Source organism: Carcharodon carcharias, chromosome 18, assembly GCF_017639515.1.
Source record: "Carcharodon carcharias isolate sCarCar2 chromosome 18, sCarCar2.pri, whole genome shotgun sequence".
Lineage (NCBI taxonomy): Eukaryota > Metazoa > Chordata > Chondrichthyes > Lamniformes > Lamnidae > Carcharodon > Carcharodon carcharias.
In genome coordinates this window covers 52,549,121-52,571,331 of record NC_054484.1, presented here as the reverse complement: position 1 = coordinate 52,571,331, position 22,211 = coordinate 52,549,121, and the positions used below count along the sequence as shown (strand labels likewise).

The 22,211-nt window shown below is 41.0% G+C and overlaps 1 protein-coding gene across 1 annotated transcript in view; it reads right to left on the bottom strand.

Annotated features, from left to right (window-relative positions):
- dmd (dystrophin) overlaps window positions 1-22,211 on the bottom strand; it is a 1,748,406-nt gene that overhangs the window by 1,267,720 nt on the left and 458,475 nt on the right. The window contains exon 8 of the mRNA XM_041212034.1: window positions 15,436-15,617. Within this exon, the coding sequence (XP_041067968.1) occupies window positions 15,436-15,617 (182 nt within the window). The remainder of the gene's footprint in view (window positions 1-15,435; window positions 15,618-22,211) is intronic.

The window sequence follows — 22,211 nt, the reverse complement described above, 5'->3', positions numbered from 1 at the left end:
GTACAAACATTCCTGCAGAAACTTTTATGTTTATTCACAGAAGTTGGTGGAAAAATAAAGGCACCCAACATTCTCCATTTAGAAAATGAAAACAGCAATCTGAGATGAGGAAGATATATGCCATGAGTTGTAAATGACCACAAACTGCTGGAAAATTTGTACCACTCTGCCATCAGCCTGGCAAAAATGAAAGCTCACCATCAACATCCTCATGAGTATGACAAAATTGTTGCATGTGCTGTAAATACAAATGAATTTCACCTTTAAGACTGGTATTTCATGGTGTAAGAAGCCTGTTAATGATCCAATTTATTGCTCTAACATGAAACTCAGCCCTGGAGACCCAGGAAAAGAATAATTGAGAGTGTGGAATTCCACAGCGAGTAAACTGATCCTAGATGTTATCTAAATTTTAAATTTCTACTTTCTTTCTTACTTTTCCTTTCTGTCTTTCACTCTTAATTCAATGGTTCTTTCCCTCTATCTTTTTTTCTGTATCTCATTTGACTCAAATTCAGTCTATTCTTTCCTTGACAATATCTCTGTTCCTTGCCCTATCCTTAAACACCTTTGGCTGAGGAGATAGACGCCTGGGCCTAATGTTCATGAAGTTCTATTCGCATTTCCAGCATTTTGCTTTGCAAGTATATGATATGAAAGATGAGGCAAAAAAGCCAATTTATGGTGCACTCCCTGTGGTCCATTGCTTCAACAATTTTTGGAATATTGTATCTTTAAATACACTATAATTAAAAAAAACCCTTTTTTATTTTGGAACTGAATTCTTAATTGATCTACAATATATTAAAAGTCATGTATAGTTGTACATTAAGCTTATATATCACACACTTCGTGTAGGTAGCACACATATTCCAGTAGATTGGAAAACCACAAATGTCATGCTCCAATTTGAGAAAGAGAGACAGAAAGTAGAAAACTATAAAGCAGCTCAGTCAAAATCCTGGAACTCCCTTCCTACCAGCAGCTTAGGCATATCTACACTACATGGATTGCCGTGGCTCATGAAGGTGGCTCACCACCACCTTCTCAACTGCAACAAATGCTGCCTCAGAGATGCTCACATACCAGGAACAAACGACAATCTTACATCTGTCATTGGGAAAACGTTGGAATCCATTATCATGCAGTAGCATGATATTTTGAAAATAGTAATTCAATCAAGCAGAGACAATATGGTTTTATGGAAGGGAAATTGTGTTGGATAAATTTATTAGAGTTCTTTGAAGGTGTAGCAAGTAGGGTGGATAAAGGAGAAACAGTAGATGTAATGTATTTGGATTTCCAAAAGGCATTCAGTAAGGGGCCACATAAAATGTTATTGCATAGGATAAGAGCTCATGGTTTTGAGGGTAATATATTAGCATGGATAAAAAATTGGCTAAATGATAGAAAACAGAATCAGGGTAAATGGGTCATTTTCAGATGGGCAAACTGTAACCAATGGAGTGTCACAGGGGTCAGTGCTGGAGCTTCAACTATTTGTGATCTATATTAAAGACTTGGATGAAGGGACTGAATATAATGTAGTCAAATATTTTGACGATAAAGGTTGGTGAGAACGATCAGGTGTGAGCAGGATACAAAGGGCTGAATTTTATCAGCCCTCAGGAGGCAGTAAAAGAAGTAGAGTACTGCTAACATAGGATGCCTTCCTACACTATTCAGCCATGGGCAAGAGGCAGGTTGGGGTGCCAATTAGCTGCCCACTCAAAGAAGTTGGGCAGCCAATGTGCATTCATAAGATGCTAATTGAGAACACTAAGTGAGGTAGCAGGCATTTTCTGGAGTTGGGGAGGTTGCCAGCTATATGGGTAGGCCGCCAGCTTCATTGAGCAGCAGGCAGGGACAGAGATTGGTGGGTATGAGAGCTGGATGCTCCAAGCCCAAAGAGAGGGCCCAGGCAGGGAGGGCTAACCCAGCGGTCCCAATTCCTCCTAGGGGAGTTTGCCTTTCAACCCTCAGCCCCCTGAATTTATTATTTTTAATTTATTTACCTGGTGGTGCCATGAGGTCTTCTGGCTGCCTCAGTAGTGCCCACCTCTTCTGGTGGTGCTGCTGAGGCTTCAGAGCTGCCAGCTCTCTAATTGAGCCGGCAGCAAAGGAACCCGCCCACAGTCCTGAAATGGATAGTGGGCCTGAAAGAAGCCAATTAGCAGCCCGCCTCCGGTAAAAATTACCAAACTTGTTCCACCGCTGGCAAGTGCAGGTGCACAACCCATATATGGTCCCGACGTCAGGGTCACGAGTCCGGCAGCAAAGTTCAGCCCTGACGGTCTACAAAGGTGAATGGGCAAAAATTTGACAGATGGAGTATAATGTGGGAAAATGTGAGGTTGTTCACACTTTGTAGCAAGTGTAGGAAAAGTGAAATATTATTTAAATGGAGGGACACTGAAGAATGCTGCACGACAGAGACATCTGGGAGATCTTATACATGAAGCATAAAAAGTCAGCATGCAGGTACAACAGTAATTAGAAAGGTAAATGGAATGTTGGACTTTATTGCAAGAGAAATAGAGTATAGAGGTAGAGAAAGCTTGCTCCGACTGTAGAGAGCTTTGGTGAGACCACAGCTGGAGTACTATGTATAGTTTTGCTCTCCTTATTTAAGGAGGGATATACTTCTATTGGAAGCAGTTCAAAGAAGGTACACTGGGTTGATGCCTGGAATGATGGGATGGTCTTATGAGAAAAGGTTGCGCAGGTTGGGCCTATACCCACTGGAGTTTAGGAGAATGAGAGGTAATCTTACTGAAACACATAAGATTCTGAGGGGGCTTGATAGAGTAGATGCTGAGAGGATGTTTCCTCTTATGGGGAAATCTAGAACAAGAGGCACAGTCTCAAAATAAGGGATCTCCAATCTAAGATGGAGATGAGGAGGAATTTCTTCTCTCAGAGAGGTGTTAACCTTTGGAATTCTCTGCCCCAGAGCTGTGGAGACTGAGTCATTGAATATATTCAAGGCTGAGTTGGACAGATTTTTCAACTATTGAGGAGCCAACAGTAATGGAAGGCAGGCAGGTAAGTGTTGAGACCAAGATCAAATTAGCCATGATCTTATTGAATGGTGCAGCAGCTCATGTTCTTAACCAATCAGCGTTGTTAGCAATCCTATTATTAGAAAACAATGCTAATCCACTTTTTACAAAATGTTCCTAAGATCAAACTTGACAATATCCACTTATTTGGAGGATTCTATTGAAAGAAGTACAGTATTTATTTCACAACTTCTAAGTACATCTTTCACAAACTTCTACCTCTGACCTACCATGAGCTATGGAGAGCATTTAAAAATGACTTTGCTTGAAAAAAAACATGAGTTACTGCCAGTCAAATATTTCAGTCTGGATAACTTTCAAATAAATCATAGTTAGTTTGGCTATAGAAATGCTTTCTGAATACTGAATTCCCTGTTTCTCCCTCAAGTATGGAAATTGGATTGTAATGATTAAGATGGTCCAAGGAGAAGGTCACCTGCCTCTTCTTGGTTTCCAAGAGAAAATTATTGCATGTTGCCTACCAACATAACATCAAATAAAAAATAAACATAAAAGCAATTGTGCTCTTTTAGATGCAGTCATAACAGTAGTCAGTGAAATTCAAGGAAGATATATCACTTTAATTAAAGCTGCCAGTATAAGGTAGGAATACTTTATTTAAGAGCAAAAAAGGGGCATAAAACTTGAACATCAGAACAATCATCAGCACCAGTTACTGAAAGATCCAAACAAGACAGGTAAGAATATCACATGAGAATCAAATACTTCTACCACATTGAGAATACAATGGGCATTCTGATAGAACCAATAACACATCTTAGTGGTCGGGAAGTGCTCAGCCCATCATAACAATAGGCTACTTACTATCATTCAAGCCAGGTCTATGAGATTGAGAGTGAGGTTATGAATTAACGTGAGTCCAAAACTCCCAAAACCACATGCAGTAAAAATCTCATTTTAATTAGTTACCATGGCTTTGCCCAGTTCTAAACTGATTAATCTTTTTTATTTATTCTTTCACAGGATCTGTTATTGCCGGCTAGGCCAGCATTTGCTGCCCCCCATTCCTATTGCCCTTGAGAAGGTGGTGGTGAGCCAGCTTCTTGAACTGCTGCAGTTCCCATGGTGCAAGTACACCACAGTGTTATAGGAAGGGAATTCCACAATTTTGAACCAGCAACAGTGAAAGAACAGCGATATAGTTCTAAGTCAGCATGTTGTTTGGCTTGGAGGGGAACTTGTAGGTGCTGGTGTTCCCATGCATCAGCTGCCCTTGTCCTTCTAGGTGGTAGAGGTCACAGGTTTGGAAGGAGCGTTGGTGAGTTGCTGCAGTGCATCTTGTATATGGTTCACACTGTTGCCGCTGTGCTTTGGTGGTGGAGGGAGTGAATGTTTAAGGTGGTGGATGGGGTTCTGATCAAGCTGGCTGCTTTGTCCAGAATGGTGTTGAGCTTCTTGAGTGTTGTTGAAGCAGCACTCATCCAGGTAAGTGGACAGGATTCCATCACATTCCTAACTTGTGCCTCGTACATTGTGGACAGGCTTTGGGGAGTCAGGAGAGTTATTTGCCACAGAATTCTGAGCCTTTTAACTGCTCTTGTAGCCATAGGCCAGGATATTGAGGCCAGCGAGCAGGGGGGCAGAGCCCGCTCGCTGCCGCGTAAAATGACGGGGGATGATGTCAGGCAGAACTCCCAACGTCACCCCGCCCCATTTCAATTTTCAGGTCAGCGGGGGCAGCAGCTGAATCAGTTGTGCACCACCGACCTGTCAATGGCCTATTGAGGCCATTTAAAACCTAACTGAAGTAATTAATAGACCTGCCCATCAAACCTTAATGTTGCTGGGCAGGCTGGGAGCCCTGGCAGGCTTCAGAAAAAGCACATAACCTCATCCAGGGGTGGGATGAGGTTTCATGAAGGTTCTTAAAAATGTAATAAAAGTTTGAATAAATGTAATGGACATGTCCCAACTCGTGATAGTGTCACATGAGGGGACATGTCAGGGAAGTTTTATTTTTGTCCATTGACCATTTTTGAATTTGACACTGATCTCCCTGAGACAGCACTTAGCCTTTGGAGCACACTCCTGGCTGAGGGAATCCCCCCTGCCTGCACAGGGAGCATATAGCGCTTCCTGGCGGATGTCATGCTGGGCGGGCCTTAATTGGCCCGCCCACGTAAAATGGCGGGAGGCACGCCTGCACGCACCCACTCCTGCACTTCCCCCCCAATGGGGGGAAAATTCTTCCCATAGGGTTTATATGGCTGGTCCAATTCAGTTTCTGGTCAATGGTCACCCCCAGGACACTGATGGTGGGAGATTCAGTGATGGTAATGTCAAGGGGAGATGGTTAGATTCTCTCTTGTTGGACATGCTCATTTGTGTTGTACGAATGTTACTTGTTACTTATCAGCCCAAGCCTGAAGGATATCCAGGTCTTGCTGCATATGGACGTGGACTGCTTCAGTATCTGAAGAATCAAAAATGGTATTGAACATTGTGGAATCATCAGCGAACATTCCCACCTCTGACCTTATGATGGAGGGAAGATCATTGATGAAGCAGCTGAAGATGGTTGGGCCCAGGACACTACCCTGAGGAAATTCTGCAGTAATGTCCTGGGATTGAAATGACTGGCTGGCAACAACACAGAAATCTTCCTTTGTGCTAGGTATGACTCCAGCCAGTAGAGAGTTTTTTTCTTTATTCTTTCACCAGATGTGGGCGTCACTGGCTAGGCCAGCATTTATTGCCCCTCCCCAATTGCCCTTGAGAAGGGGCAAGTTTTCCCCTGATTCCCATTGACTTCAGTTTTGAATTGAATTGGCTGAAGGTCGGCATCTGTGATGCTGGGTACTCCAGAAAGAACCCGAGATCCATCATCCACTCGGCATTTCTGGCTGGCAGTGTTTGTAAATGCTTCAGTCTTGTATTTTACACTGATGGGCTGGGCTCTGCCATCATTTAAGATGGGGATATCCATGGAGCCTTCTTCTCCAGTTAGTTGTTTAATTGTCCACCACCATTCACAACTGGATGTGGCAGGACTTCAGAGCTTTGATCTGATCAATTGCTTGTGGGATCACTAGGCTCTGTCTATCATATGCTGCTTCCACTGTTTGGCATACATTAGTCCTGTGTTTTAGTTTCATCAGGCTGACACCTCATCTTTAGGTATGCCAGGTGCTGCTCCTGGCATGCTCTCCTGTACTCTTCATTGAACCAGTGTTGACGCCCGATTGGATGGTAATGGTAGACTAAGGGATACTTTGGACCATGAGGTTACAGATTATGGTTGAATACAATTCTGCTGCTGCTGATGGCCCAGTGCCTCATGGATACCCAGTTTTGAGTTTTTAGACCTGCTCTAACTCTATTCCATTTAGCACGGTGGTCGTGCCACACAACATGATGGAGACTATTCTCAGTGTGAAGACAGATCTTCTGTTCCACAAGGACTACATGGTGGTTACTCCTACCGATACTGTCATCGGCAGGTGCGTCTGCGACAAGTTGTTGATGATAAAATCAAATAGGTATTTCCCACTTGTTGGTTCCCTCACCAGGCTAGCAGCTATGTCCTTCAGGGCTCCGCCAACTTGGTCAGTAGTGGTGCTACCAAGCCACTCTTGGTGACAGACGTTTAAATCTCCCGACCCACGTACATTCTGCACACTTGCCACGCTCAATGCTTCCTTCAAGTGGTGTTAAACATGGAAGAGTACCATTCATCAGCTGAGGCGGAAGGGAGCGGTGCGGTACATGGTAATCAGCAGGAGGTTTCCTTGCCCATGTTTGACCTGATGCCATGAAGTTTCATGGGTTCTGGGTTGAGGACAGTCAGGGCAACTTTTTTCGGACTGTATACCACTGTCCTGCCACGGCTGGTGGGTCCATTCTGCCAATGAGATATACCCAGTGATGGTGATGGTGGTGTCTGGTGATGATTTCATGAGCATGGCTACGTTGGCTGCTGCTTGACTAATCTATGGGACAATTCTCCAAATTTGGCACGAGCCCCAAATGTTAGTCAGGGGGACTTTGCAAGATCAACGTGGTTGGCTGTGCTGTTCTCATTACTGGTGCCTAGGTTAATGCCAGGTGGTCCGTCCAGTTTCATTCCTTTTTGACTTCTCTGTAGTAGTTTGGTACAACTGAGAGGCTTGCTAGGCATTTCAGAGGGCTTTAAGAGTCAACTACATCACTGCGTGGCTGGAGTCACATCTAGGCCAGAGGAGGTAAAGTTGCCAGGTTTCCTGAAGGACATCAGCCAACCAGGTGGGTTTTTCCAACAGTTGACAATAGCTTCACAGCCACCATTATTGGAACTAGTTTTTCATTCCAGATTTATTAATTAAATTTAAATTCCACCAGCTGCCGTGGTGGAATGTGAACCCATATCCTCAGAGCAATCTGGATTACCAGTCTAATGACATCAAAGCACTAGATCTCCAACACATATAAAATCTCTAACACACAACTAATGAAATTAGCATTTGATCTTCCTTATCAAAGGGATCTGGTTAACAGATGCTACAATCATGTTAAACCCTTAAAGTCAACTAGCATTTTCAGTGAAAACCAGCACAGACTGACGTTGATAGGTTTCTCCCCGTCCCTCTGAATCTGAATGCATACCTTTACAGTGGTAAAGCCACTTTAACACAGGCATTACCATGCTGTTAAGCATCATTTACTCTTCCTGAATATAAAATCCAGTTCTTAATTTGTTCCTGATACATGTGATTTGGAAATGAAAATGACTCAGGCATGCTCAAAGGTGAATCACAGATACATAATGTCTTCTTTGCCATAATTTTAAATGTTCAGTTTAAAAAATCTGAATCTAAAATAAGAATATTGGTTTTATTGTAGGCCTAGTGGAGTGGAACTCACTGCAACAACTGCATAATCCATTTTAGTCTCGTCTAGTTAATACCAGAGCAACTTCACCTTAGAAAAGATTAGATCAAAGAAACTAGCATAATGTGTGTCTTTGCATGAAAATTTTCCATTTTTATAACAATGAATACTCATGATATTACCACTAATAGCTTGTAACCAGTAGGTTGCTAGTTTAAGATGGTCTAAGCTCACTGTCTCTCTGCAGTCAGCTATTGGGATGTACACCTCATAATCAAGGGGTGAATTCAAATGAAGTTTGGAAGTAGCAACAGTATGCAACCCAATACCTCTTCTTTGTAGTTTTAAAGGTACATATTTTTTCTTACAACTTGTGCTACGAAACCTAAATTTGCATGATGGAGGCAACCAGGAAATTAAGGTACCAACATTTCTCCCTAGATCTTTTAGCGAAAAAAACATGTTAAAAGACCATAGTCCGTATGTTTGTTCAACAATGCAACAATGTGAAATAGATCACTGAAATGGCTTTAAGTGTTTAAAGTAGTCTTCTAAGAGGAAAAAATGGGCAGTCCAATTTTATAATCATGATTGAAATGACTTTAGATATTAATAATGTTCTAGTTAATGTTCTTTTAAATAATGCAGAATACTATTAATTCAGCACCAAATTTGTGGCATAGTGACAGAAATCAATAGACGTGGAAGTGCAATGCATACAGTGTGAACTTATTATACCCCTTGTTACTTGCAATTCTACAAAACTAATGGGATAAGAATAATTAATAAAGCCTTAGTCGAATGGCATACAAAAGCTCACAATGGTCCTCAAAGCATAAATCATTAATCATTCACTTCACTGTTAGTGCTTCCCCAACCTGTACATGCAGAGTTTTATTAGTTCCTATTGCAGGGAAGCAAGTAGATCTATCCGGTCTAACTCACAAACACCGGCTGCATGAAATCAGAAGAGAACAAGCAAGTTGAGAAGATCATGCAGTGATGACAGACCTTTGGAGGGAGGTCCATTTTTTGGTCAGAAGACATAACGTAAGCGGCTTGTGTGTAGGCATAGCTTTTGTAGCGTTTAGAAGGTGAAGGAGTGCGTACGTGGACTGTGATCTAAAAGGGGGAAATTGGGAAAAGCACACAAACATTGTGGAAAGGGTGTCAGCAAGTAGAAAAATATGAAAACAAATATAAACTGAGTGAAGAAATCTTAGCAACACCGCAAGAAATCTACACAATAATACTGCTCACAACCAATGACTATTCTTATTGGAGGAAGATACAGAAGTACTGAAACCAATGAAAGGCGGAATTGAAACCTCCTCCATCACTATCATTAAAATCAGGGACGACAATTCACATGAGAAGAATCAAATGTCAACTTGTCTTTAAGATGAGCATATCAAGTTTTCACTGGCTGAGGTAAAAAACATCAGCCTGAATTTTACACTCTCCTACTAGCAGGTTTGTAGGCAGGTGGGGTAAGCATAAAATTCCTCGAATGGGCTTCCCACTGGGTTCCCCCCTGTCCTGACCTCTCTGCAATTTTACGCTAGAGTGGACAAGACCCCGGACGCCCTGTTCGTCCTTGCCCCAGTTGAGACCCTTAAGTGGCCAATTATTGACACTTAAGGGCCATTTCCCACACAGCTTCAATTTTTAGTCTGGCAGGAGGAGTTCCTAAGTAAGGGGGAAGCCCAAAGATAATTGGGTTCCGGCCTTGGGTGGGAAGGGAGCTGGTGGGGAGTGGAGTGGAGACACCCATCAGCACACCCCCTTTAAGTTCTGGCACCACCCCCCCCAACCCCCCACCCGACTTAAGGTCTGGCAACCACTGGACCTCCCTGCCTCCTCCAGCCTCTCCCTTGACAGTCCGATCCTCCACTGTCCATGCCCTCAGGCCTCCCCTACCCTCCCCACCCTGAGGCCTCCCAAAACTTACCTCTTCCTGGAACCCCAGGACTTAGGCTCTGGGGACTGTATGCTTGAGGCATTACAGGGACTAGAGAGCTGCCGGACAATCTGACTTCCTCCTGAGTGAGGGGTGGAAGGCCCGCCTGCAGTCAATTAATGCTAGTTGGAGCGTGAAATCATTGTGGAGTATACAGTGTTGCCGGGGATGTGTTCCCCACCAACTCTTCTGATGGCTGGAAGGGAAACCCTGCCATCCTAAAAGTCCTGGCCCTCATTTCTGTATGGCACGCCAATCAGCAACCTTGTTGAAAGCCAAGTACCTTCAGATTAGTAGATCATGGGTTGGTGGGACAACATTGAATCTCCCAGAAATTACTATGATTTCTAAAACTGTTAAGTTTATATCTCATGAAGTAGGACCTAACCAAACAAAAAACCCTTAAACATAATCGTCTCACTGTATGAAATCACTGGCATCTGAGAATGGCTATTATATGAGTTAACAGAATGTATACAGATTTTGAAAATTTATCAATCATTTGCCTACAGAAGCTTTTACAGTTGTGGTAACAGGACAATCATAATCTGATTAATCAGGTGACCTGGCAAATAATTATTTCTCAACCATAAGCAGGGAAAAAACAACCATAAGCAGGAAAAAAACAAAGTATTTGGTCATCTATCTAACTACACTTGTGCGTAAATTTGCTGCTACACTAGCCTACACTACAACAATAATTACACTTCAGAAATGTTTCATTGGCAGGAACAGGCTCTGAACAATCAATGAATCTGAACTATGCTTAAAATGCTTGAAATATGCAACAGCATTGCAGGAGGAGCTCATCACCTGTTCTCCCTACTATTGGAGTATTTTTTGAGTACTAAATTAATCACACATATCTTTATCTGTATAACAGTACTCGATATTTTTGCTAAACTTCATAGATTAAGGCTGGGATTTTCATGCCCTGTCATGGCAGGACCCGCTGCGGCAGATCTGGCGGCCAGAAGTCCATTGACTTTGGAGGGACTGAACAATCCTGGCGGTGGGCGGGGCTGGAAAATCCTGCTCTAAGACTATTCCAGACAGAGTGATATCCACCATAGAAGCTAAAACATACTGCACTACAGAGCAGCTACACAAGGCTTGCACCACTAAATTTTCAATTTCTAGCATACTGGTAGCAGATGCATCAAGCAGAGGTCAGGTACATTCATATAGAAATAAACGAGACTGGTCAAGAATTAACTCTAGTTCATTCTTTAGCACATTCCCATGACTCATGCATTTCATAGCAACAGCATTGCAGGAGGAGCTCATCACCTGTTCTCCTCTTGACTGCTTAGTGCATAATTGCAAGACATTAGCAAAGAAAAAGCAGAGGGGAGTTATCCTCAAATGAATTTATGAATCTCTGTACCAGTCAATGTGTCATAAATTAATTGAGTATATTCAAAAATATTATATATTATTTTCATCAGCCTCTGTACAATTCGTACCGAAGTTCCAAACTCAACCTAAGAGATTTATTTTGGACTACTCAATTCACTATCAGAAATACAAATCTCACTAACAACTATAATCTTCCCTTTTGTCAAGTGGCAGGTTAAATACCAATTTCTTTATTATTAGTTTCGGCATGCTAACAAAATCCCAGAAATGTGTCATTTTGAAATGTGCACTTCCCGATCATGATCGTGGGAAGGAAAAAAGGTAATCCTGCTGCACCTGCAATAATGATTCTTGAACACATCTCAAGTTGCTAATGTGCCACTTAACAAGTATAAATAACAAGAAGGTTGTTCATGCTGCTATGGAGAGTGCAATATTGGTGCAAAATGGCTCAGTGTCTGCAAAGCTTATTTTAACCATGAGCTACTATATGTGCCCATGCACTAAAATTACTGCCTTAAAGTTGCATATTGATTGATTTAAATAATTCAATGTTTGTCAACTAACTTCAATGATTCAGACTTCAGATGAGGTGCTGAATCCTCCTGTGTAACAAGACAGGGTATTGAACCCTTGCAAAAACAATTGGTCCAACTGTCTCACAATCAATCATTTAAATGAACTCTTTGTTCCCCCCACCCCCCCACTGGGCATTAATGAAAGGAAAGCCCCATTACCAACGCCATAGAAAATATATCTGCTAGGAGAACTCTCGGGTGCACATGAGCAACAGCAGCCTTCCACCAGCTCTGCTGAAACATCTCACATGATTGAACAAGAGACTAAACATTAATTTAAGAACACTTGGGTAACAAAAAAATTCGCTACAATATGGTGTTTTGAATTAACCTTTATCACATTTGGGACTTTTGATGAAAATAAATTAGAATCTAAGTTAGTTAGCCTGCTTTATCAGAATGTCACGGATAAAAAGGAAAGGGGAATATTGTCAAACTTAACTCAGTGATAGCACTTTAACTTCTGAGTCAGTCCATTGTGAAAGTTAAAGACCCACCCCAGAGACCCGAACTCATGACTGAAGCTGACATTTCAGTGCAGTAATGAGGAAGTGGTGCCCTGTTGGAAGTGCCATTTTCTGGATGAAATGTTAAAGTGTTAAAAGATTCCATGGCACCATTTCAAAGCAGACCAGAGGAGTGCAAGTCAATATTTATCCCTCAACCAACATTACTTAAATATATTTGCCGCAAAATTTGGCTCCATAGTGCCTGTAGTTTTGAGGCTATGGGTGCCAGCTTGGTCCATAAATGGCAACGCACCAATGCTTGACCAGGTGGCAGTTCTTGGATATCTGAAAATAGATATGCACAAGGGTAGGGTTGCAATGAGGGAAAAGTGGAAAGAGATACACGCTTAAACAATCTGCAACTTGTATATCAGAAGATGTTGTGAGATGGGGGGAGAAGTAGGGTGTAAGAAGATGCATGAGGTAGGAACATTCCATCATCATCAATGGTTTCAGCCCCTTCACTGGCAACGGATGCACTGGGGATTACCAGCACTCTCTCCTCCATAGGGTTGAGCATGGACGCACACATGCTGAGCATTCACTTCTCAGAAAAGCAGCCTGAACAGGATGGAGCTCTATCAGTAGATCCCTGACCTTTTTGGATGCAATGTGCTGCGTTGCTTCTCCTTCTTGTGCTGCTCCCTGAACTTCATCCAATTCTTCTTGATCTGATAATGCATTTTCTTGTTGCTGTGCCTCTTATAACTCCAGTCATCTTTACATTGCCATGTTATGCAGAATACAGCAAAATATAATGATACAGCCCATTTTATCTGGGCCACATTATAAGGATACCCTTAGGTTAGGGGTTCCCAAGCTGTGTGTCACGACCCCTATTGGGGTGATGGGAAGAACAATTAGGGTTGCGAGCGGAGACACAGAATTGACAGTCCTGGGCTCAGCCGCGAGGCCTCTTTAAATATTTGTAATTTTTTTGCCTGTGGCTATGGCCTAATCCAATGAACTCTGAGGCCCAATTGTTGACACCAACAGAGCCTGCATAATGGTAGGTGTCTTAGTTGTTGTTTTGTGCATGTATCCCTGCTATTTGAACCTTCACCCCACTCAAGAACTCTCTCCCTACGCTTGAATTTTCACTCTGGGGTTGCACCAAAGCATTAGAATGGGGTCATAGAAAAAAAAACGTTTAGAAAGCACTGCCTTAGATTGCTCAAGGCACCTATATCCTGACTTGAGCTACCCGCCTTGGTAGCAAAAATCTGGCCCAAAATCTCAAAAGTCAAGACAGCGGCACCAAAATGAACAAACAGAGGCATAGTTTTAAAACATATTGGCAGAGGCTTATTTTGGTTGGTTGTGTAGAATAGGTGACAAGAGAATTGATAGCTCATTTTACATTCCGCTCGAATTTCTTTTCCATTGACTTCAATGGAGAGGAAAATTGGCCAGACTACAAAACTCATTATTGCCCAACATAAATTTTCTGCTGATATATTTAAAAACTGTGCCCAAGACAAATTTATACCTCTATGTTCCTTTGTGTATATTAATGCCATATAATTTTCAGTAAAGTACTGTTAATCCTTTATCTAATTAACTCATGTTTCAATGCTAGTCCCAATTACATGCACTCTATTTTATTCTTTCCACACATTTCACTATTTTATTCTTCCTACCTCCCATAATATTTCCATATTATTCCAGTCAGACGTAAACAGTAAGAGCAGCTTCTGCATAGGCAATGTAATCAAAATTTCCACTAAACCCCAGCAGTAGTCACTATGAAGATTGACTGCCTTATGTTATGGTTCTAATACAACATATTTCAACTGAATATTTCTCAGAGGAAATCATTTTTTTGGAATGAAAATACCATTACCATATCACACTTGCTGCCATCCTTTAGGCTGATGCTTAAAAGTGATCATATTAGTTCACTATGCTTGGTTATGTTTTGAACAGGATAATTTAAGAGATCTGAAAGGCTTAAAACTCCCATTCCAATCCCATTTCTGTATTATACAACGGTCATTTATTTTGTTTGGGTATTGTATTGTATTGTATCTCATCTGCCTGTTAAAATAAATGTAAGGACTCCTATGAAAGCTGCACCATCGATTTCTGATAAAGTAAATGGTTACCATGGCAACAAAATACGCACCACCACCTACCAGGAAACCAGAACACAATCTCAAAAATGTGAAGCAAATCACAAACAACAAAAAGCAATTTTTAGAGCATATATAAACATTCAGAAAAGTATTAATGGATATTTAAATTTCTTTTTTAATCATAGGCCCACATCCCAAACATGAATTTCTGACAAGATATACAAACCATACAGGGCCTCTGCCAGGAACAATTTGCAACCACTAGAAATTTTATGTAAACAGCCCAGAACAATTTGTACTAATTTCATTCTCACCTGTGGGGAAAACACCTAGCCTTGTTTAGTACTTCCGTGGCCGAAATCGGGGCACCAGCATGTGGACGAAATATTAATTGATTTCACCTTTTAAGGAGGTAAGAAAACCTCTGCTGCAGTTCGGAGATTCATGAACATGGAAATGCTTTATGTTCCCTTGACTCTCGCTCTGTCAGTCACTCGAAACGTGGAGTATGTTTGCCACTGAGTATATCCCATGGCAAGAGCCTACATATGGCACATTTTAACATGGGAATGCTGTTGCACTGCAGCTGCCACACTGTTCTGACTGACCAGGAGACTCTCCCAATCCTACCACCTGCCATAAGTATAATGGAAGAATTTTGTTTAGCCTCATCATTAAAGCACTTCCGTGACCATCAAGCCCCTTCAGGGCAGGGGGCAGAACCGTAAAATGCAGTGAGCTGTTCAAAAGTCCATTGACTTCAATAAAATCCCACCGGCATAAAATTCCAACCCTGGTGTGGGACTCTAACCCTGAGCTTTAGGTTCAAAGGCAGGGATGCCACCCACTGTGCCACAAAACCTCCTCCTGTTCCCTTGACAAAAGTATGCAACGTTTGTGTTCCAAATGCTCAAAATGCCAGCTTTGCTGATAATAAACTGTGGACGCCAAATGCAAACTTAGAACTTGCCAAATTCTTGGCATTCAAAGGGTTAAGCGTGAGCACAGTGATTACTCTTGAAGCATACTTAACAGGTACTTTAGGTCAAGTTTTTAAATCATCACCTGCTGGGAGAAATGCTGCTTTTGCAGCATCTCTCTTTGTTCTTCCTGAGTGACCTTTGGCTGTCGTGGCAGGGTTTCAACCTCCTGGATGGCTTCAATGGTTACTTGCTGGGGCAGAACCTGGAAGAGCGACGTGATGTACATAATGATGGACTTCTTGTCTGGTTGTGCAGTTGCAATGTCTGTAAATAGAAATTGTGTATTTTTTTTAAAAAAAGGTTTGTTTACTTGCACTTCTAATGTAGGGAGATACATGCTGTTACACAGCAAGAATCAACCAATCAACCCATCAGGAAGTAGACAGCCTAATGAACATGGCAATTCTAGATGCATGTCCTCCAGAGACTAATTAGGACAATGTGAGATAGCTCTACACTTCAAACTATCAGGCTTGCATACAAATGAAGATGGTACATAATTTCACAATGGTTATTATTTTCTTTCCTCAGGCAAAGCCAATTCTGTCACCGCTCTTTGAAAAAAAGCTGGCTGCAGACATTTCATATTTCACTGATTGTTATTATAAACAGACCTCACAGAAACAATTTGCCACATACTGAAATGCCAAATCCTTTGAAGTTTAAAGTGGTAATGTAGATATGGGTTCAACACAACAATTACAATCACAATATGCACAATTGAGAACAAATGTTCCTGCAAGCATTCCTGAACCAGTAGGGTATTTAAAAACATGCATAAAATAAAGCCGTCATTAATTTAATATTCTTCTCATTATTTGTTATGTGACAAATAAATGAACGTGATTCCATTCCTATGTTGTCTTGAGAATGAGTTTCATGTTGCCTGGCTCAAGCAGTGATTCTCAAAAGTGGGTTTCAGAGCCTCATTGTTCTTGAAATTTGTGTCAGTGACTTCACCCACCCCTTTCCTTCAGTCATCTACTCTTTGATGGGGTACAGTTCCATAAGTGTTTGAGCAATCAATTCCTTGTCCAAATGGTGATTATTCTTGACTGAACCTCAATAGTAACTCTCAGCAGCCTGTTCCAACACAGTAGGCCACCATAACCAATACCAACCCTGCATAGGCCAGTGGCCAGCAGCCAGCAGTCAAAACCAGGAACCCCGGTTGATTTTCCCATCCTAAACCTGGGACCTAGACATCAGTTGTAGTGCACTATCACTACCTTGCTGAGATCCTCAGCCCAGATGATCAACTCTGAGACTTTCTCATTTAACGTAGATAAACAATCTGAGCCATTGGAGAACTTAAAATATACTTCTCACCTCCCATCATATCACAACTTTTTTATGTAGAAATGGATTTTACATACTATATAACTGGAACTGGAGAATTCCTTTTACAGAAAAGTTGATGTCTTTTTCAAACTGACTTGTCATTTCAGTAACAAAACTGAATTACCGTAAAAGTTTCTGAAATTAATGTAAAAGGAAAAGACAGACAATTCTATGATTTTGTTTCAACCAAGCAGTCTCTGACTTCCATTGTCTCTGATTATGTTCTTGATGTCAAACAATCTAGCATCAGTGCCACTAGAGGTATCACACACTCCAGATAAGCTTTGTTGGTGAAGCTGACGAGAAAAATCAGGTGGGCAAAGGTAGCGTAGATGAAGAGTTCAGAGAATGTTTTCAGCATAGTTTCTTAGAACTGTAAGTTCTGGAGCCAACCAGAGAGCAGCCTGTACTACACCCAGTATTGAGCAACGAGATAAGATTAATTGATAACCTCCTAGTAAGGGCGCCCCTAGGTGGCAGTGATCATAATATGATTGAATTTTACATTCATTTTGAGGGAGCAACGAGTGCATCCAAGACTAGTATTTTAAACTTAAATAAGGGCAATTGTGAGGGCATGAAAGCAGAGCCAGCAAAAGTGAGCTAGCAAATAAGGTTAAGGGATATGTCAATAGAAATTTGGTGGCAGGCATTTAAAGGGATATTTCAGAATACACAGAATGTATACATTCCAATGATTAACTAAAAAAATGAAAGACAGCATCAAACTTAAAGAAAAAGCACATCATTACACAAAGACGGGTGGCATGTCATAAGATTGGAAATAATATAACGAATAGCAAAGATGACAAGAAGATTAATAAGGAGGGAAAAATTACAGTATGAGAGAAAGCTAGCTAGTAATATAAAGACAGATAGTAAGAGCTTCCATAAATATTCAAATAAGAAGAGTTAAAGTGAGCGTTGGTCCAATAGAAAGTGTGTCTGGGGAATTGATAATGGAAAGTAGGGAAGTGGCAGATTAATTAAATAGGTATTTTGCTTTGGCCTTCACCATAGAGGACACAAATAACATCCTGGAAATAGCTGTAAATCAGGAAATAGAGTGAGGGATGAAAACGGGAAAATTACAATTGCCAGGGATGTGGTATTGAGCAAATTGTTGGGGCTGCGGGCTGACAAATCCACAGGTCCAGATGGACTTCACCCTAATGTCTTGAAGAAGTGGCTACTGAGATAATTGGTGCACTGGTTTTAATTTTCCAAAATTCCCTAGATTCTGGGAAGGTTCCATAAGATTGGAAAATAGTGAATGTAACTCCTTTATTCATAAAGCAGGAAACTATAGGCCAGTGAGCCTAACATCTGTCATAGGGAAAATGCTAGAAGCTATTTGTTATAGAGTGGATTTTCCCGGCAACTTTTCTTGGGGTGGAAACAATTAGCTTTATTTACAAGGCACCAGCGTTAAGACCGATGTAGTTGGGACAGCTGAGTTATTTAAAAATCCCAGAGAGAAACTTTAAACAACTGTCACAGCCTATAATTTTAAGTATTATGTTTGAGATGCGACTCTAAATGCAGGAATCAGAACACCAATTCTGGGGGTTTTACATTAAACTAAATGAAACATCTTATAAATAAACACAAGTTAAAATATATATATACATGGCTTCAAATTACTACTATCATAAAGTTTAACAAATTCCCAAACTAATCTTCATTAAGGTAACAGCAACCCATAGACTTAACTAAACACCAGGCAAAGCATTTTCACCTTATGAATTCAAAATGAGGTTCTTTTCACATTGGTTCCTGTGGAGACAATTGGAGGCTTACAGCTGCTTTTCATCTCACATTGCCTTTTCCCTGCACACCCAAAAACTGAAGTTATACCTACCACCGCCCATTGAGTGTAAATTCTCATTGTATCACTAGCCTCTTCTAGCAATAAAACCCCTTTCATAGTACCAATTTTATTAGTAATATAAACAAATTGCTTGCCACCTGCTAGATAGGTGTCAGTTTTCACCCCATTTCTTGAATGCTCTATTCAAAAAATGCAAATGCACATTATCTCATCCACATATCAAAACTAGTACACAGCAAAGCACCTAGGCTTGCTGGCTTTAATCCAATTAAGACACACCCACAGGCTAAACCTCTATTTTAAAAGAAAAATCTTTTCCAATAATATTATATACATTAATAGCTTCATGACAAGCAACAGCAGCTACATGTGTGCATCTAACTCTATAACTAAAGAAGATCTCTCTCCTTGAGGTTCCCTGCACTGCTGACTCATTAGTTTACACAGATCATGTGATCATACAACCCAGGATTATTCTTAAAGCTACAGTCCTAATGTTTATCAAAACTATAATTACTATATTCCTCCCCTTTAACTTTTCTGTACATTTTGTATTTACAAGGATATTTATCTCATGACATTACAATATTTACATGAGTCATGAAATTACAAGTTCAGTTTTTCAGGTGATTTCTTGATCCCTGTGGAACATTGTGGCTCCTTGACTTCCTATTCTTTGACAGGAACCACATTCTCTGGAACTGCATTTACATGAGGTACCTCATTAGGCACAGGCAGTTCAGTATCTTCCACTCTGACAGAGACATCGGGCATGTCTATCCTTGGCTGAGCAACTTCAACAGGAACCGCAGTTCAGCAATGGTTACAGATGGAAGATCATTTTGTTGGGGCGTCTCCCTTCTTCTTAAATGATCCACATGCTTATGGGTGATCTGACCCTCCACTTCCATGTGGTATGACAATGGTCCGGCCACAGAGCTTACTTTACTAGGCAAACACTTTGGTCTTCCACTGAAAATTCCTTACAGATACCGCTTCTCCAACAGTAAATTGTGGCTCATGATTATGTAAATCATGAGTCGCTTTTTGGTTCCCTTGACTTTTCTCCAGCTTCCCCAAAATTGGGAAGTATCAGGCTTAGTGTTGTTCGAAGACAACACCTCATCAGTAATTCTGCAGGTATTGCACCTGTCATAGTGTGGGGGGGTTGTTATGTAGTGAAATAGGAAACAAGCAAGTTAAATTTCTAATGATTCACTTGTTAACTTTTTAATTCCCATCTTTTATTGTCTTTTTGGAACCTATTTCCTTTTTGTCTTCTTCTTTCTACCACAGAGTTTAGTCTCAGCCTTCTTTTTGGCTTCACTGCTGGCCAGATTTCTCTCAGGTGAAATCTCAACTTGTCTCAGTTCAGTAGTTGAGCTACCCATGATTTCAAGATCTACTTGCATCTTGGAAAGATCTACAACTTTGTTTTCAAGGTCTCTTAAGTTTCATTCAGCTGATCCTTCAGCTCTTCCATTTCCTTCTTGTATCTGTTGGCTTCCTACTGGAATCTTGAACATTGCTGTGTCTTCTCTGCAAACTGGTTCTTCACTTTGTTCAGAGTGACATTAAATTCTTCCTGTTTCTCTTCATAATTTTCCAGACGTACAAACTTTGATCTTAGGAATCCTTGTAGTGTGTGACTGTCTTTCAACAGGTTTTCCTTTTCCTTGTGAAGCTCACTCGCTTCACCTTGAGTTCTGTCATTCAGCAGAGTCTCCTTCAGTTTCTTCTGATGTTCTTCGGCGTCGTTATTTAAGACAGTCTTAATTTCTACTGAATGGCTACACATTTCTTTTTCATCCAGTTGCAGTCTTTGGACTCTCCAGGCTTTTTCTGAAGTACCTTGCCTTGTTCCTTTTCTAACTCAGAAACTCTTCCTGCTTCCTTTTGAAATCTCACTGGCCAATCAAAGTTAGCTTCCCTCAACCAATTTCGACCTAGAAGGCTTGGTCCTCTATCTTCGGATACCATCACTGATAGTGGTGCTGTTTGATGTCTATAATAAACAGTGAATCTGGTGATACCTTTTACCTGGATTTCTTTGCCTGTGCACATTTTCAACTTGGCAGAGGTTTGTTCCAAATTTAATTGTTGATTACCTTTATTTAAATATCTGAAAGTGTGTTCCCCTACTACAGTGGTAGAAGCACCCGTGTCTACTTCCATTTTTAAGGGTTTACCAATGTGCAATGTGACAGTAACTGCCTCTGTCTTCCCAACTTTCACATTGAATAAAGAATAAATGTCCGAATTGGTTGCTTCTGGCTCTTCCACACTAAATACTTCATCGGACTTTGTCTGTTGCCTGGAAGCCTATTTTAATCTCGCTTTGCAATGTTTCAATATGTGCTCACTTCTGTGACAAAAATAACACTCCACCTTTTTAAATTGCCAATTGTTAGGAGTACGGTTGTTTCCACATTGATAAAAATTAGTTTTCACTTTTGCCTCTAAGCTGTGGGTGCCGTGTTCTGCTTCGCAGCAGAGTCCCAACTTTTCGCGCCACTATCAACTGACTGTTGCCGCCCAACTAGGAAAATGGCATCATTTTACGCACCTTGAATCACTTGTGCATCCAATACAGCACTTTCCATTGCAAGCACTATTTCTAAAACTTTCTTAAAATCAAGATCAATTTTAGCCAGCAATCTTTGCTGAATAACATCCTCTTGCAAGACCAAACGGTCCCTGAGCCTATCATTCAGGCTTTCACTGAAATCACAATATTTGTTTTAATTTTGCCACATAGGTTGTAATGGTCTCTCCCAGAGGTCTACTCCGCGAATTGACCCTGAACCTCTGCATTGTAACTGAGCCCTTGGGTTGGAAATGTCCCTTAACAAGGTCTACTAATTCACTGAAGGTCATCGAATCAAGGGTACTGGGGGCCGTCAAGCTTCAAATTAAACTGTTGGTCTTTCTCCCACAAATACTCAGGAGAATCGCTCTCCTCTTTTCCTCAGTGATTTTGTTGGCTTGAAAGTAGAATGCAAGATGTTCTATATATTGAGACCAGTCGCCTGTAGCTGGTTGAAAGAGATTGATTCCGCCAAACTGTGGCATCTTGGATGAGTATATCTTCCTTTCTTTTTAATTATCATAGATAATCACAATCACAGGGTGAGGGACAATATCGGATCTGATTTATCCTCGTTGCCAATTTGTTATAGAATTGATATTCCAGGCAACTTCTCGTGGTGGAAACAATTAGCTTTATTTACAAGACAGCAGCTGCAGCTATATGTGTGCATCGAACTCCATAGTTAAAGAAAAACTCTCTCCTAGTGATTCCCTGCGCTGCTAACTCATTGGGTTACACAGATCAGGGGCTCTTACAACACAGGATTATTCTTTAAGCTATAGTCCTAACATTTATCAAAACTATAAATATTACACTATTATTAAAGATGTAAAGATGTTATAACAGGCACTTAGAAAAATTCAAGGCAATCAGGCAGAGTCAACATGGTTTTGTAAATGGGAAATCATGTTTAAGCAATTTATTGGAGTTCTTTGAAGGACTCACATGTGCTGTGGATAAAGGGGAACGAGTGGATGCACTGTACTTTGATTTCCAGAAGGCACTTCATAAAGTGCCACAACAAAGGTTATTGCAGAAAATAAAGCTAATCATGTAGGGGGTAACATATTGTTATGGATAGAAGATTGGCTAGCTA